The sequence below is a fragment of the Henckelia pumila genome, chromosome 1 (genome assembly GCF_033568475.1).
Source record: "Henckelia pumila isolate YLH828 chromosome 1, ASM3356847v2, whole genome shotgun sequence".
Lineage (NCBI taxonomy): Eukaryota > Viridiplantae > Streptophyta > Magnoliopsida > Lamiales > Gesneriaceae > Henckelia > Henckelia pumila.
The window spans coordinates 181,340,189-181,358,371 of NC_133120.1; the positions used below are offsets into that span (position 1 = coordinate 181,340,189).

The 18,183-nt window shown below is 37.7% G+C and overlaps 1 protein-coding gene across 2 annotated transcripts; it reads left to right on the forward strand.

Annotated features, from left to right (window-relative positions):
• Window positions 1-14,108: 14,108 nt before the first annotated feature.
• LOC140883996 (nuclear transport factor 2-like) lies at window positions 14,109-17,941 on the forward strand. 2 transcript variants are annotated; one of them, XM_073290655.1, is made up of 10 exons: window positions 14,109-14,268; window positions 14,385-14,456; window positions 14,595-14,732; window positions 15,028-15,310; window positions 15,398-15,624; window positions 15,729-15,894; window positions 16,015-16,136; window positions 16,254-16,319; window positions 17,189-17,258; window positions 17,509-17,941. In XM_073290655.1, the coding sequence occupies exons 2-10, from the start codon at window positions 14,403-14,405 to the stop codon at window positions 17,790-17,792; spliced, it is 1,410 nt and encodes a 469-aa protein (XP_073146756.1). In that variant the 5' UTR covers window positions 14,109-14,268; window positions 14,385-14,402; the 3' UTR covers window positions 17,793-17,941. The 2 variants fall into 2 exon arrangements, with proteins under 2 accessions (XP_073146756.1, XP_073146764.1); XM_073290663.1 differs by having other exon boundaries at window positions 14,385-14,453.
• The last annotated feature ends 242 nt before the right edge of the window (window positions 17,942-18,183 follow it).

The following is an 18,183-nucleotide window of genomic DNA, read 5'->3' on the forward strand; positions in this document are numbered from 1 at the left end:
CTCGACTAGAAAGACACAACAGACTGTCTCGTTGCAGATGGAAACCAGAAGTATTACTACCCTCAGCCAAACGGGCTAACTTTTGAGTCCTCATATCAGAATTCTGTGCTTCTCGGATTCGTCGATACAATGCTGGTTCTACAAGCACAGAAGAAACACGAATTCCTTGATGTTATTTCTTATGATGGAACGTGAATCCTAAAGAACAACACTCTTCCACTACCTTCGAAACTGAACTGGTACGAAGGGAACTCACATAGATCTTGCGACTAAGCGCATCAGCAACGGGGTTAGAAGAACCTGGATGGTACTTGATCTCACAATCATAATCCTTCAACAGATCCATCCAACAACGCTGCCGCATGTTCAACTCAGCCTGAGTGAACAGATACTTCAAACTCTTATGATCGGTGAAGATCTCGAATATTTCTCCATACAAATAGTGACGTCATATCTTCAAAGCAAAGACAATGGCTGCAAGCTCTAAATCGTGTACGGGATAGTTCTCCTCGTGAGTCTTCAACTGTCTGGAAGCATACGCAATCATATGGCCATTCTGAGTCAACACGCACCCCAAACCCTGGAGAGAAGCATCGGTGTAGACTACAAACCCATCTGATCTAGACGGCAAAGAAAGAACTGGCGCTGTCATCAAACGACATCTCAGCTCTCGAAAACTGTCTTCACAAGCATCAGAACACACGAAAGAAGCATCTTTCTTCGTCAACTGTGTCAAAGGCCTAGCTATCTGAGAGAAATTCTCCACAAAAACGCCGGTAGTACCCTTCCAAACCGAGGAAACTACGGATCTAAGAAGTTGTAGTCGGTCGCAACCAATTCAGAATAACATCTGTCTTGCTGGGGTCAACAGATACGCCCTCCTGAGAAATGACATGACCAAGGAATACAACTCGGTCAATCCAGAAGTCACACTTGCTCAACTTCGCATACAACTGTCTCTCCCTAAAGACCTGGAGTATAGAATAGAGATGGTAGGCATGCTCATCCATGCTGTGTGTGACACCTAAAATCCAATCTATTAAATCGTATGCATTAAAATAAATAAATATTATAATTATTATTTTTAAATTTAATTGGGTTAAAATTCTTTATCTGAATTATTTGTTGATAAAATATTAATTTTTTATTCAAATAATTTTTATCGCATTAATTATTTAAATAATGCTTTTAATTGTTTAAGTTTATTTGTTGAAATGATTTTTATTGTGCAACTTAATTGTTTTAAATATTTTAAAGATTTAAGATTGGTTAATTCAATAAATTTAATTATTTAGTTTATTTATTTAAATGATCTTAACTACTCTGCTTATTTATTTAAAATGACTTGAGTTTATTGGATAGTTATTTAAATGATTTTAACTATTAATCTTATTTATTTAAATACATTTGATTGTCCAACTTATTTATTTTAAATAACTTAAGTTTAGCGGTTATTTATTTTAAATCATTTTAAATGTATAGCTTATTTATTTAAATGATTTTAGTTTGTCCAAGTCGTTTTAAAGATTTTTATACACTTGTTTATTTATTTAAATGACTTTTAAATAATCATTTGGTTTATTTAAATTATTTTAAAACGCTCTGTTTTTTTTTTAAATATTTTATTTATTGTTGTGACATCAAAATATTTAAAGTATTGATTTTTAATTTTTATGTTAGTGTTTAAATTCTTTCAAATGTTTATTTGTTTTTGTGACGTCAAAGTTTCATAATTTAAATTTCATGCCTAAATTAGCTTTGATATTTAAATTTCTAAAATTCATGGTGATTTAAATGATTTAAATGTCCTTAGAATTTAATTGAGCGAGTATTTAAATTTAATTACTTGAGATACTTTAAATTAGTGACCTTCGGCTCCGGCATACGGTAAAGGTGGACACGGTGGGAAAATCTCATATTCTAAATTTTTATGACCTAAAATTCTTGAGAGTTGAAGAAAATAAAAAGAAAATTTTATTTTAAATTTTTCGAGTAAAGAAAATCGCGTAAGCGCATTCTTGCGCAAAATTCTCAATATTTAAAATTAGCTTTGGATCCGGACTAGTGAAATTCAATTCTTAATATTTAAATTTAAATATTCAAGACTTCAAATTAAAAATGAGTGCAATCCTACAACTTAAAGTTGTAATATTCAAACTAGAACTTTTATTAGTGGAATAACACTTTTGTGCATACCCTACACTCACACGCTAATACCTATACATACACCACATTAAGATATATCACACATGACACAAAATAACCCTAAAATATAAACCTTCAGCCGCCACTTTCCATTTCCCCTCCCCATTTTTCACGTCTCTTCCCTCCTTGGTCTCCATACCTCACGTCTTCCACCATTTTCATTCCCATCACCTCGGCCGTCCATCCAACCACCGAGCCACCACCGTGCCACCACGGAGACCGCCGTGTGAAGGTGATCAGCTGATGTTCGTGGGTAGGGAATGCCAGTCGTCCCTCTCCTTTTTCCATATAGCTTGAGGCAAGCGAATTTCCTTTCTACTTTTAAAACCCAAGCATAGGTTATAAGTTTTCTTGGCCCTTTCTTGTAAATTTTGAATTTTACTGATTTTTCATGTGTAAATGTGTGTGTGTGGTGAACGGTTTCAGCAGGGGAAAAGAGTTGGAAATTGATTTTTGTGCATTTTAAATTCTAGTTGCATATTGAACTTGTATGAGCAATTTACTTACATCTAAATGAGATTTTGTATGATTAGAAGGAAAAATCAGAATTCATCATGTTGAATTGATCCATTTTTTTGTGTGTTTGGTTGGTTTTTAAGCCCACATGATGTTGGTTAAGTTATGTATTGCATATGCTTTGAAATGATGTAAATCGAATTGAGTTGCGGCGTTTGAATTGGAAATTTTTGTGTTAATGGATGAATGGAGTTGAGGGGCTTCCATGGAATGTTCATGGGGTTAAACATGTGTATTTGGATGTGTTAGATATGGGCTATAGGGCTGGTCATGGGGTAACTAAGTTGGATGACCGTTTAGTAGAGTTTTGGAAGACGTTGGGCTAATGTTTTGGGCAAAAAGGGAGGAGTAAAGTGGCGTCGGGCTAGAGCCTTGTCAGAGGGCCCTATCTGGTTGTCTAGGCATGTTTGCTAGTTGTTCTCATGGGCTTTTGAGGTGCAATAGGTTGAGGGATGAGCTCGGGAGTCCATAGTTTCAAGTTGTCAAAAACAGAATTTTTTACAATCGCGCCATGTCTCGGGGAAACAGGTCAGGGTCAGTTTTTGAGGTCTGGACAGGGGCTACCTCTGATGCTTTTAATGTATGTGATGTTAGGATCATGTCGGTGAAAATTGGGCCTATTTCGGATAAGAATCGATTAAGTTATGTGTCTTTTAAGTTTGAGTGTCGTGATCAAATTTTTCTATTGTCTATGGGCTATCCGGAAGTCTACATTGTTGGGGTTGTTTGGGCCATTATAAAAATGTAAATACTGGTCATAGGAGTATTTTAAGGTGTGTTTGAGGTGCTGATTCAAATGTAAAGCCTTTTGAATTTTAATAGGATGAGTTATGGATCTTATGGGTTAACCGCTTGAGTTAGGCCTTTGTGAGCGTAAACTTAAGTGTAAGGAGAAAAGCCTTTAAGCTGAGAGTGCTCCCCTACACTCCAATCATCAATAAAATTCATGTTATGCTATCTTTTGAGTTTATGTCATTTAAATTATTCAACGCCCATTTATTCGTGTGTGTGACTTCAAATTCATGCTAGTCCCGAAGTCTTATTTAAAGAATGCTTGCAAATATAAATGTTGAAATGAGAAAATGATGAATGAAAGGAAAAGTTAAAGAATGAAGTGAGTTGTTTGTGACTTAGACGTGCAATGATGGGTCAGGGGATGCCCTGGTTCACTTGCCAAAATCAGACGTGTAGATCGGGGTCGGGAGACATCTCGGATTCCCTACCAAATTAGACGTGTAGATTGGGGTTGGAAGAAATCTCGACTTCCCTACCAAATCAGAGGGGCAATGTGGGGCCGAGAAGAACTCGGTTTCCTTGCCGGCATAGTACTGTATCCATTGATCGATCAAAACCATAGTCACAATCGAGGATCTAATTTCAAAAGCAAATGTGAAGGATAACTAACTCGTGAATGTTGTTTTTCATCGCATATTGCTTTTGTTCCTACTTCGGGCATGTTATGACAATTTTCTTTCTTGTGAATTTCATTGTATACTTAGTACTACTTTTAGTATGATGCATTATTTTGAACTCTTGCTGTATTATATAAATCTTGCTGGGCTTTTAGGCTCACTACTATTCTTGGTGCAGGTGAGATTGCAGGCGAGGCTGCGGGGCAGGATCTTCAGGGTCTGTAGTGTTCGGTGGCACGCCCTCGACCATTGCCGCTCTTTACTTTTCCGCACTATGTCATTGTATTAAGTAACTACTGTCGTCTTTGTTTTTCCGTTAGTAGCAGGATGTTTTTTTTCCCTGAGATTATGTTGGCATGTAAGCACTTATTATTTACTTCCGTTTGGTGTCGGATGAATTACTGAACATGTATTACTTTTGCATCGTGGTTGCCCTCGGTTTGAGGTTTTATTTATACTGATTGTTTGAGACAGGTGGTTTGTTAATCAAACAGATAGGCCATGTCAAAAAATTTGAAAAATCCGTATTTTATTTATTTATTATTTAAAGTAGAGTTAGTGGTCGTTTCACTGTGAGAAGAAACCAAGATGTCATCGATAAATACCACCACGAACTTATCCAAAAAGTCATGGAACACCCTGCTCATCAGATCCATAAAGACAGCTGGAGCATTCGTCAGACCAAACGGCATCACTAGAAACTCGTAGTGTCCATACTGTGTACAAAATGTTGTCTTAGGAACATCCTCCTGCCGAACTCTCAACTGATGATACCCAGACCAAAGATCAATCTTTGAATATACTGAAGTACCCTGCAGCTGATCAAAGAGATCATCTATCCGCGGAAGAGAATACTTATTCTTCACTGTCACTTGATTCAACTGACGGTAATCGATACACAACCGCATCGAACCATCCTTCTTCTTGACAAACAGCACTGGGGCTCCCCATGGCGAAACACTGGGTCGAATGTAGCCCTTATCAAGAAGATCTTGCAATTGCTTCTACAGCTCTTTCATCTCTGATGGTGCTAAATGGTAAGGAGCTTTGGAAATCGGTGCAGTCCCTGGCAGTAACTCAATGCCAAACTCAATCTCTCGCACTGGTGGCAAACCTGGAATTTCCTTCGGAAACACATCTGGAAAATCACGAACCACTGGTATCTCCTGGATGTCTGGTCCCTCCAAGCCACGCTTCCTCACCATAGAAATACCAAAACTCGCCATCCTTCGGACGGAAATAAACAAATCTCTGATAGCAATCAACTATCGCTCGATAGGTAGTCAAGATATCTATCCCAATGATACAATCAAAATCCTCCATAGCTAGAACCATCAGGTTAGCACTAAGATGATGCCCCTCAAAGTCCATGGCACAATCCACTACTAGATGCTTGACTAAAACCTCACTACCCATAGGAGTAGAAACCACTATCAACACGTCTAAAGGAATAAATGGCAACTTATACTTCTTAGCAAAATGTGCTGAGGCAAAAGAATGCGATGCACCAGTATCAATCAAAACATATGCAGGAAAATCACACAAACTACAGGTACCTGCGATCATCCGATCACTGTCAGCCTCTGCCTGCTTCTGGTTCAGTGCAAAAACCTGCCCTTGAGCACGTGGCTGCAAAGAAGAATGACCCAGGGAAGGAGTCTGAGTAGGCTGTCGTTGAGACTGCTGTGGCTGCTGGTGCTACTGAGAATACTGCTGCTGATACTGAGGTGGCTGAACAGATGCCTGAGAACCTCTTGAACCACCCGCTGCTCCAATCAGCATAAGACAATCCCTCTTCATGTGACCCTCCTGTCCACACTGAAAACATGCACTGGTCGATCGAACACATTGTCCTGGAGGATGTTTGTGTCTGCACTGACTACATCGGTTTGGTCTCTGTCCACCAAAACGATGCACTCCGCCGGATCCATATGAAGAAGAAGAAGTACCTCCTGGCTTCTTGAAAGACTGGCCCTTCGGACCCAAAGGACTAGAACTCGCTGGCCTGGAAGAAGAAGAGAAGAGTCCTTTGTTCCTCCGGATACTGTCCTCCGCCTGGCAAAAACGGTCCACCAAGCCCTCATAGGTCATATCACTGCCCATGGCAACCATCCGATGAATCTTAGGGTTTAGACCCTGAAGGGAATGGTCGTACTTTGCCATAGAACTATCAGCAATGTGAGGACAATAAGGTAGCAGATCAAAGAACTTCTGCTGGTACTCCTTAATCGTCATTGTACCATGTCGCAGACTCAGTAACTCACTGGCTTTCGCCTGTCGAAGAGCTGAAGTAAAATATAGACTCTGATAAGCTGTACGGAACTCGGCCCATTTAGCTGCTCCTCTCGCTGCTATTAATGGTGCGGAAGTAGATCTCCACCACTTCCTCGCGCGTCCCTCAAGCATGAAGGCAGGAATATCCATCCTATCTTCATCTGTGCAACGGAACTCCTGAAAACACTGCTCCATCCTCTCGAGCCAATCCTCAGCCTCCTCAGGCGTCTCACCACCTGTCAAAGGCTTCGGGCTTACTTCCTTAAACCTGTGCATGATCACTTGTTTGCGCTCCTCAGGATGGCCTCGACGACGTCTACAATCGTTTGGATCACCCCATCGACCGCCGCCTCCGCTATCGTGACTCTCATCTTAATCTGCCATCTATTACACAATAACGGATAATAACTTAATCCGCTTTACGTAATTCCCAGTGCAATGCGCTCTGATACCAAAAATTGTAGTGACCCAACTCGGATCCACTATCTTATCAGAGTTACAATAAAGCGCATGCAATAATACTTAAAGCGTAAGGAGCGGATAATTTAAAATACAACAAAACCAATCGGCAGAATACAACCGACGATAACGTACGTGTATAAATACCATTATAAAACCAAATTGAAGGTTCAGGGTAAACAAATCCCTACCCTATAAAACCACCCACTCTCGGATCCTCAATCCTGCTGAGAGCCGCCTGGACCATCCAGCCTTAAACCTGCCCCGCCACAAGGTAAACCACAATACCCAAACACAGGGACGTGAGCGACTACGCTCAATACATAAGCAATGATATAAATACAAATATGCGCACAGAGATTATTTAAAATCCCAGGTTAAATAACTTTCTCAAGGCGTCAGGAATATACAGTACCGGCTAGAGAGCGACTCCGCGGGGTACTCGTATATTCTATATCAGGGCTGAGCCAACCCCATCCTGACCCGAATCCAAAACAGGATACAAGTCTCATATGGAAACTGTCATACCTGACTCGAATCCAACATGAGATCATTGTTCCCTATGGAGACTGTCAATGACTCATATCTCACGGGATGCAGTCATACGTAAAATCATGCATGTGCTAAGGCGGTAAGACATGCTAAAACATATAGCAAATACTCATGCAACATACATGCAATTATATCATGTCGGCTATCTCGGTTAGTACTTACGTACCTCTAACAATTGCAGGCAATTCCTAGCACCATCGATCTAGATCCCACGCCTACTAGTCCAGTCTACTGGTACTACAATGAAAACACCCAAGCATCATTAATTAAGCTCTAAAAGCCTTAACTAAACTATTCTATACTCCTAAATATTTTTAGAGAGCCAAAGCTATACCTGCGTCCGTCGTTAGCCCTTTGCTGTCGCTTGCCTCAAAACTAGGCCACAGCTCCGCTACGATGCCTGGATCGCTATGCCACTTCCGGATTCCCCATAGGACGCCTAGATTTCCCTAGATCTGAGTTAGAAGGCCTAGAAATCAAGAGAGAAGAGAGAAGAGAGGTGCGAGGAAATGAGCTCTCGGACCCTTTATTTATAGGCGAAGTTCGGGCCCTCCGAACCCTTGTTCGGAGCCTCCGAACACGATCGGAGCGTCCGATCCTGACTTCGGACCCTTCGAAGTCCCATCAGTGACGTCACCAATGACGTAATATCTCAGGACAGCTGGCTGGCTACTGTTCGGGACGTTCAATCCGTCTTCGGATTGTCCGAACTCCTCGGGCCTCCGATCCTTGGCTCCGATCACGTTCGGGTCCTCCGAACTCAAGTTCGGAGCGTCCGAACATCCCGAACCATACCCACCATTTTCGAGTGTCCTGGATCTATTTTTTGGACTCCGTTAATCCATTTGAAGTCTTTTTAATCATTTTTTACTTAATCTTAACATGATCCTACAATCAATTACTCATTAAACGTTAATTCTGGATACGGGTCACTACAGAAAAACTATGTTTTTTGGTGGAAACTTCCATCAAGTGCTACCAGTTGTTAAACGAGGATCAATACGGGAGCAAATTAATGCAAGCATTTCTAGATCAACATTTTGGAATTCTGTCGATATTATACACCTTCAGCAAAATATGAGATTTGCGCAAGACATGAGTTCTCGCAATTTATTTTGCGCATAGGAGATGGCTTGCAATCTACTGTAAATGGTGGTTTCATAAAATTACCAGATTCGATGGTCATTCCTTGGGAAGGTGAACAATCAATTCGCTAGTTGATTTTTTCCATTTTCTCAAATATGATAGAACATGTGAATGATGAAAACTATATGGTTGACAGAGCCATTATTACCCCTAAGAATGTTGATGTCGATAGAATCAATGAGATCCTCATTTCAATATTTCCAGGAGAAAAGACTGATTACACATATTGGGATACTGTCGAAGAAGATACCAACAACATTTTCCAAGAAGAGTTCTTAAATTCTCTTAGTCCAAGAGGTTTGCCATCACATAAAAATATATTGAAGGTTGGTTTCCCTATTTTGCTGTTGAGAAATCTAGCACCCGAACTGGGACTATGTAATGCGACAAGGTTAATATGCTGCAATATAAGAAGAAATTTCATAGATGCTGAGATCATAACAGGACCTCACAAGGGTACAAGATATTTCCTACATCGAATGTCTTTGAAAATTGAAGAGAATTCTGGATTACCATTTGAGTTCACATGCAAACAGTTTCCAATACGATTGAGTTTCACTCTCACAATAAACAAAGCACAGGGTCAAACAATACCTTTTGTGACGCCTAAGTTCCATAATTTAAATTTCATGCCTAATTTAGCCTCGATATTTAAATTCCAAAAATTTGTGGTGATTTAAATGCTTTAAATTTCCTTAGGATTTAATTACTCAAATATTTAAATTTATTTACTTGAGATACTTGAAATTAGTGACCTTCGGCCCCGACACGCGATAAAGGTGGACACGGCAGAAAAACCTCATATTATAAATTTTTATAATCTAAAATTCATGAGAGTTGAAGAAAATAAAAATAAAATTTTATTTATAAATTTCCGAGTGACAAAAATCGCGTAAGTGCATTCTTGCGCGTAATTTTCGATATTTCTTAAAATTAGCCTTTTTGAACCCGGGCTAGCGAAATTATATTTTTAATATTTAAATTAAGGATTTTAAACTTAGAAATGAAAATGAGTGCAAAAATCCTAAGCCTAAAGTTGTAATAGGATAGTAGCATTTTTATAAGTGAAAAAGCACTTTTGTACTCACCTTACATTCACACCATCTACCTATACATACATACACTAATACCTATACTCAGCTGCCTCACTCTTTCCCCCTCCCATTTATCACGGCTCTCTCCATTTCCCCTCTTCATCACTTCGGCCTTCACCATTTTCACTCCCCTTCAACTCCGACCGCCTCCCAGCCACCTAGCCACCGCCGTGCCGCCTCAAGGTCCAGCTTAGGAAGGGATTAAGTTGCTTGTTCGACCCCTTCCTTCAGCCTAGCCGTGACCCACCTTGTTCATTCTAGTTTGAGGCAAGAAACTCCATTCCCTTTTTAAACCCAAGCATAGAATATATGTTTTCTTGTCTCCTTCCTTTTAAATTCGAATTTTCAGATTATTTTAAACATATATGGTGTGAATGGATGTAATTCTTGCATTTAATTGGAAGTTTGGATATATTGATGGAAAAATCAGATTTAAACATGCTAGGCCGATCCATCATAGTGTGTATATGCTTGATTTTGTGTTATATATGTTGTTATGCAAGCCTTTTTATCCATATGTATTGAAATGTTGCAAATTGGCTTGAGTTTGGGGCGTTTGAAATAAAAAATTTGATGAAATGGATGAAGGGATGGAGGGGCTGCCCATGATGTGTTATTAGGATGAAAATGTGATATTAGAAGTGTGTTAGGTAGGTGGTAGGGGTTGGACTTATAGAATTTTAGATGAGGTGTTGAATTGTAGTGTTTGAAGGTGCCAGGTAAATCGTATGGGGTTAAACGTTTGAATTGAGCTAGCACCGGGAAAGTGACTAGCTCAAGCGATCTTGCTGGACATTTAGGGAAACTTAGAGGGTGCTTGGATGGATTTTTGGTGTGATAGATCATGAGGAGTGAGTTTGGGAAGCCTTAGCATTAAGAGTGCCAAAACAGAATTTTCTAGTCTATGCAGTTCGCTCCTAGGAAATAGTTCTGGCCGTGACATCCTTTAGGTCTGGACAAGGGCTACCCTAACTTCACTGGTGTGATTTTAGGGCCGTGTCGGTGCAAATTGAGCTTATTTCGGATAGGAATCGAGTAGGTAAGGTATGTTTTAAGTCGAAGTGTCATGAGAAGATTTTTTTGAGAAGATAGGGGCTGTCCGGGAAACTAAATTTATCGGGATGTTTGGGTTGTCCAAAAAGGTTAAATACTGATCCTAGGTATGATATAATATGTGTTTGAGGTTTCGGTTCGAATGGGAGGTCTTTTGGATAAGAATGAGCTAAGTAATGGACCGTACAGGCTAAGAGATCGGGTTAACCTTATCGGGATAAGTCTAAGTGATGCTAGAAAAGTCCTTAAGCCTTAGGGTGATCACTTACACTTCATTCATTCATTAATTCAAATTTTATATTATCTTTTGTGGTTCTTGTCATTTTATTCATTCAACGCCCTATTCCTTCTTCTGCGTCGACTTCAAATCCACTTCTATTCTATTCCCGAAGTTCAAATTATAGAATGCATGTAAAGGTGAAAAGTTAAATGCGAAAAGGTTAAATCTAATGAAAAGTTAAAGAATGAAGTGAGTTGGTTGTGACTTAGACGTGCAATGATGGGTCGGGGGATGCCTTGGTTCACTTGCCAAAATTAGATGTGTAGTACGAGGTCAAGAGACATCTCGGTTTCCCGATTAACCAGACGTGTAGTATGAGATCGGGAGAAATCCCGGCTTCCCTATCAACCAGACGTGTAGTACGAGGTCGGGAGAAATCTCGATTTCTCTACCAATTTAAGGGCAGTGTGAGGTCGGGAGAAATCTTGGCTTTCTTGCCGGCATAGTACTGTAGCCATTGATAAATCAAAACCATAGTCACAATCGAGGATCTAAATTCACATGATAATTTAAAAGTGAAATGGTTCATGAATGTTATATTTTCATTGCATATCGTGATTGTTTCTACTTCGGGCATGTTATTACATTTCATTCGTGAGAGTCTCACTGTATACTTAGTATTACTTTTAGTATGCTGCATATATTTTGAATCCTTGTTTTTATAGCGTAAATCTTGCTGGGATTTTAGGCTCACTACTATGCTTGGTGCAGGTGAGTTTGCAGATGAGGCTGCGGGGCAGGATCCTTAGAGTCTGTAGCATTCGGTGGCACGCCCTCGATCGTTGCCAATCTTCTATTTTCTTCCGCATTATGTTATTGGAAATAATGAACTTATGTCGTTTTTGATTTCCCGTTAGTAGCAGGATGTGTTTTTCCCTGCGTTTATTATGGCATGTAAAACACTTATTATCACATTTTCTTTGTGTATGTTGATTAACTAAACATGTATAATTATTTATCCCGTGGTTGCCCTATGTATGAGGCATTTATTTAAACTTCTGCTTTGAGACAGGTGATTTGGTGTTCAAAAAAATAGGTCAAGCCAATTTTTTTTAAAAATCAGTATTTTTCTTTATTTATTTAAATGTTAGCAGTTAGAGTCGTCTCACCTTTTGTCAGCATCTTTCTACGAAATCATGTCTTTAATCATGGCCAATTATATGTAGCACTTTCAAAAGGAGTTTTCCAACATTGCATAAAAATCTTTGTAACAGATAGCAAATTAGAGAAACGTTCTGGTGTATATACTAAAAATGTCGTCTACGAAGATGTTCTACTACCGAATAATGGACCATAAACAGTGAGATTTTGTTAATTTTCTCTTTATTATAACACCAAATTTTACGCATTCTATTTTTTAAAATTAAAAAACTGTATATATATATTCGTAATAATCTTCATGTAAATTTTCTTCATATGCAGATGGCCGTCTACGGATATCCACGAACTTTGAAGATGATATAACGATTGCTACTCAAGATGTAAAAGTAACTAACTTAGAAGATCGGAAAACTGGATTGCAAAGAGTATATATATTTTGTCATACATATGTTTTGTTTCAAATTTTAAAATTGATTTATTGGGTTTACTTATATTTTAATCTAATTTTACATGTGAATAATGAAATTGAAAGGCTAGAAGGTTGCAACTAATTTGTCTGGGATGAAAAACTAATATAAGAATAAACGCTATTGATTTTGGTCGATGAATTTTAAGATTTGTGCGGAAACAGAAGAGACATATGTAAGAAAGTCCAAAGCATGCCATGTCTTTTTCTAATTTTGATGAAAAATAATATCTAATTTTTTTAAATCAAAATATAGTGCAAAAGGAATTGTTTGGATGGATGGATGGATGGATGGATGGATGAGATTTGACATATGTATGATAATAAGTGTTTGTTGTGATCATTTTATATGTTCATGTAAATATCTCTTATAATGTGGTTAATGATCATTCTTTCACAATGGTATAGAAGGGAATATCAGCAAGAAGGAATATGGAACAAAGTACATTATTCATATACACAATCTATTCCTATTTAGGGCTAATAATTAGAACAATAAAATATCATATCTTATAATAATTACATCGTGTATGTTACATTGACTAACTAACATGTTTTCTTATGCTCACAGAAAAAATAAAATAAGTGCCAACGACCTTAATATAAAAGTGGTACCAAATAACAAATATTTTAACTACTTTCATATATTTAGTATTACATTTTTTTATGTATTTTTCTAATTCGTTGTATGTTTTTTTTATATAAAAAAATTCGTTGTATGTTGTGTTTTTCATCTATGATAACTATACATCGAAACAAAGAGCACAATAAGCGCGTAAATTTGGTCGATCGATATTTGTGGAGCTTTACTCGATCGTTGTGGAATTTTTAGTGAAAGTAATTAATTTTTTTAACATAGTTACTTTTAATGTATTAAGACTTTTTTGTTTCCTTGGTAGATTTTATGCGTTGGTATAATATTAATTATTGATAATATATTTTAAAGAACATTAAGGCATACATAGTAGTCTTTGTAACTTATCTTATTGTTGTAAATCATCATTTTCTTACGTTTTTCTTTTCGTGGTTCATTAGGTACTTGATTTGGCTTATTTTTTGGTTGACTGGTTGATTTTGCTATATATATATATGATATATGACAAGTGTTTATTAATTATAGCATTTAATAAACCTAAGTTTTATAATTACCACATTGGATAAGATGTCAATATGAAACAAAGGTTTGAAATATAAAAAATTTAACATATATAAATATAATATATTTTGTTTATTATGGGATAATACACTTAGTCTATGTTTTTTTCTGTAGATGTTGTCTATGTTACAAAAATTCACTGAATTCACTGTGTTTATTTTAGATATGATTTTTTTTGTTTAGAAATTCTAATTTATGACAAAATTATGTCAATTTTTTATATAATTTTATGTTATTAACCATTTTAATATTTCAATTTTGAAACAAAATACAATTATTATTTTAAATTTTTTTCAGTTTCATCATAAATTTAATTCATAACACACTTGTTATTACACATAATATTCAGGGACAAACGATATGTCTCTCGTTGGCTAGTATATAAAGTATAAATAAGTTAACCAATTTCCTTGCCATTGCGTCCCGGCTTCCGCCACTTAAACCCTAGATCCTGCGGCCGAAGCTCATTGAAAATTTTTTAAATCGTGAAGAAGTCAGAGATTGTTACGCACAAGTCACAGTTTTAGATTCAATCGCTACCTATTCGAATCCAGGTATTAAAAAATTGTGTTCATCTATATCAATATACGGCGTGATCCGGAATGATCTGTAAAACTAGGGCTCGTGTGAATCAGCTAGCTTTTTTTATTTTTTATTTTTTTTATTATAGTGAGATCATCTGTTGTCGATGGCGGCGGAAGCAACGACAATGCCTGCGGCGGCCCCTGTTTCTGCTCAAGTTGTGAGAGATCTTATTATAATATTATGTTCATTTTTCTTTTGACAAAATACTGTTCTTACTTACTTAATCTCTCTCTCCTTTCTTTTTTGATTTGAATGTTTGGTCCTCTAATTTGGGTGGATTCTGTTTGGATGATAGGTGGCGAACGCATTCGTGCAGCAGTATTATCAAATACTGCATCAGTCTCCGCAGCTCGTATATCGCTTTTATCAGGATATCAGTAAGCTTGGCCGTCCTGAGACTGATGGATCCTTGAGTATAACTACCACTATGCAAGTAATATTTTGATATTTCATTTATTTTTTTGTATAGAGTCGTAAATCATATTTGTATTTTCACACTTATTGTTAATTGAGTACAGAAGTATCAGTGTGGTGATGAATTGGCTAATTATTATGACAATATATTCGAAAAAAATTCAACCTTTCGTTTGAATGTCTTGAAATACACATTGATATATTGGAGATTGGGTATGTGGAGCAATCTAGAAAGATACCATGTGTTGGTTGAGCTTTTCATCTTTAAAAATGTTTCTCTCTTTCACTCTTTTGGTGTGTGGTATGGTATGCAGGCCATCAATGAGAAGATTGTGTCACTCAACTATGAGAATTTAAGAGCAGAGATCAAGTCTGTGGATGCACAAGAGTCCTATAATGGTGGATTTCAGGTTCTCGTGACTGGATATTTAACAGGGAAGGACCACTCAGTTCGTAATTTTGCTCAATCTTTCTTCCTTGCTCCACAAGATGTGGGATACTTTGTTTTAAATGACATGTTCCGCTATGTGAGTGATGTCCCTGCTACCACAGTTGTCAACGATGTTGTGCGGCTTATGCCCATTGTTCCTGATCCAAGTAACTAAAACATTCTTTAGCGTTTGGTTTCCTGGTGGTTATCATGTGGTTTGCAATCTGATGTTTTGATTTCCCTTTGGTTGACAGTGTCTGCCCCTGTCCTCGAGAATCATGTTTCTGAGCAGTGCGGTTCACCTGTGGAGGAAATTATTTCCGGAGAAGTTCACAACCCTACGGAGAATGGACATGTGGAAATTGTTGAGAAAGAAGTCCCTGTCGCTGAGGTGGTTGATGAAGTACCGGATGATTCACAGGTGGTGGTCGAATCTAGTGCCAAAGCCGAAGAAGCGCCTAAGAAGTCTTATGCTTCTATTGTAAGTGGCACAAAAGCTCACACATTGGACCAGTATGGTTAGTGGGAGTTTTCTCTCCGTCCATTTAACTGTCTAAACCAAAACCTTTCATGTCACTATTTCAGGTGATGCATCTCAAAAAAAGTGCTGCATCTTTTTCACCCCCTCAAGCTGCTTCAAAAGCCCCACCTAAAAATGTGGATCAATTGAAACCCTCTTCTACCATTGCCACTGATGGTTCAGTTTCTAGTTCAGAGGCTGTTGATAATGGGACTAACCCAGAGGGTGAAGGCATGATATTGCGAAAATCTATAGTCTATCGTATTTCAGTCAGAAGACGCACATCGTTGGTTGAAATCTAGTTGCTTTTGTTGGTATGTTTCATCATTTATGATTTTTCTATTTGTGCAGCTGATGGATACTCAATTTATGTAAAGGGGCTTCCTATGAGTGCCACTGTTGGCATGCTCGAGGAAGTATTTAAGAAGTTTGGGACCATAAAGAGTGATGGCATTCAAGTTAGAAGTCTCAGGGTAAGTCAAATTTCCGTAAAGTAGTTATCTTATTTAATAGTGATACAACAATGATTTTTTCTGTCCTTGGACTTCTGTTACTAATAAAAAATGAAATCTGTTGTATTTTTGCTGCAGCAACAGGGATTTTGTTTTGGCTTTGTGGAATTTGATGAGGCAAGTGCAGCACAGAAAGCTCTTGAGGTATGTGGCATTCTATTTTTGGATGGAGATTATTTTGTAATATCAGAAATTGATTGTACTTTCTGCTTTATCTGTGGATTCTTAGTAAAGTCATACACTCATACTTAATTTGAAAATGAAATGGTGAATGGCATTATTAAGGAAACAGTGATTCTGTTAATGGGGCATAGCAGACCACCTTGTTGTTATCCTTAAATTAACAAATATTGTTGATGGGTTAAGAATGGGCTTCTGAAACCTATTTCAATTAATCATAAGTCTTACACTTGCATATTTTTGTTTTGATGATTACACATTTACACTTTTTTGTGACATTGCATACAGTAGTTGGAACCAAAGATTTAGGAATCTACAATGTTAACTGCTTTACATTGTCATTGGCTGAATGGGTTCAGATGTTTGCACAATTTCAGTTTATGAGTGTTGTAACCTTTATAGAATTGCATTGTCGCCACGAGCGGCATTAAGTGTCTTGGGCGTTTTGAGTGCACATTTTTATAAAGACGCTAGACTGTTACGTGGTATTAAATTTCTTCCATTTGTTGCACCTTTCATTCAGGGTGATAAATGTAAAAGTTGTAGCAACCACCAAATTATCATCATCCTGGTTATTCAGAAATCCACAGTAGATACACTAAGACCAGAAGCTCTAAGCGACGTATAGTTTTCAATCAAACATGATTTCTTGCTGTTAACAAATTTCGACATGTTGCCAGTAGATTTATAGAACGTCCATGATGAGTTTTTTAGTCGTTTTGTCATAGCTGCCTAGTATCGTATAAATTTGTACTAATATTGCCATTGAATCGGATTCTTATCTTAACATTCCACTAATGCTCTTTATTTTTCACCTCATCTTGATGATTCAGACTTCTCCGGTATTAATTGGTGGGCGCCAAGCCTTTGTTGAGGAAAAGAGGTCCACAACAAATTCACGAGGTTAGTGGACTCTATTAGATATCATCAAATTGTGATGTAAACGTGCCTTTATCAATGAAAATTAACATAATAGAGCTACACAAAAAATTCCGCTGTGCAACTTGAACTTGCATACTGCTTATATCTGATGTGCTCAAATTAGATGATCCTTTCACTTCATGCCAGTATTGTTGTGAATTTGTTTAGCTTATTTTGTTTTGAACATGTCAAATAATTCATGCGTTTTATATTTTATTGTTGGGTGTAATAGGGAATAACAGTGGAAGATTTCAATCTGGAAGGGGTTCTGGATTCAGAAATGAGGGGGGTAGAGGGCGTGGAAATTATGGCGGTGGCAGGGGTTACAGCAGGGTTGAATTTAATGGGAGAAATGAGTTTGTCAACAGGGGTAATTATCGAGGAGGATCTTCAAATCGCGATGGATACCAGAGACCTGAGAACATGAATAGCAATGGAGGCCGCATGAACCGAGCTGTTGGTATGACCAACGGCAGTGCAAAACACATGGTGCGACCGGTTTCTGCCACTGCTTGAGGAGTTTTCATGAAGTTTGGTAATAGGCGCCATTAGAAATCTTTGGGATAAGACGGTTTCCTAGCGGAACTGCAAAATTTTCATTGGTCCTGGTCACTAATTAGTTCACGTTTTCTCCAATTTTGGTTATAATTTTGATTTATTGATGATATTAAGTAGTTTATTTTTTCTCCCCTAAACTGTATTAGGCGTGACAATTTTAAGTAGGGAAGAACCTCAGAACCTCGAGTATAACATCTCAAGTCTTCAAATGTCAAATAGTTCGTGGCACGAGAGAATCTTTGACACTCGATGTTAGGTCACATACCCTAAATCATACACGAAGCAATTTGATATACAGAAAATAATACATGAAGATATTAATATAAACTATGATAGTCTATTTAAATAC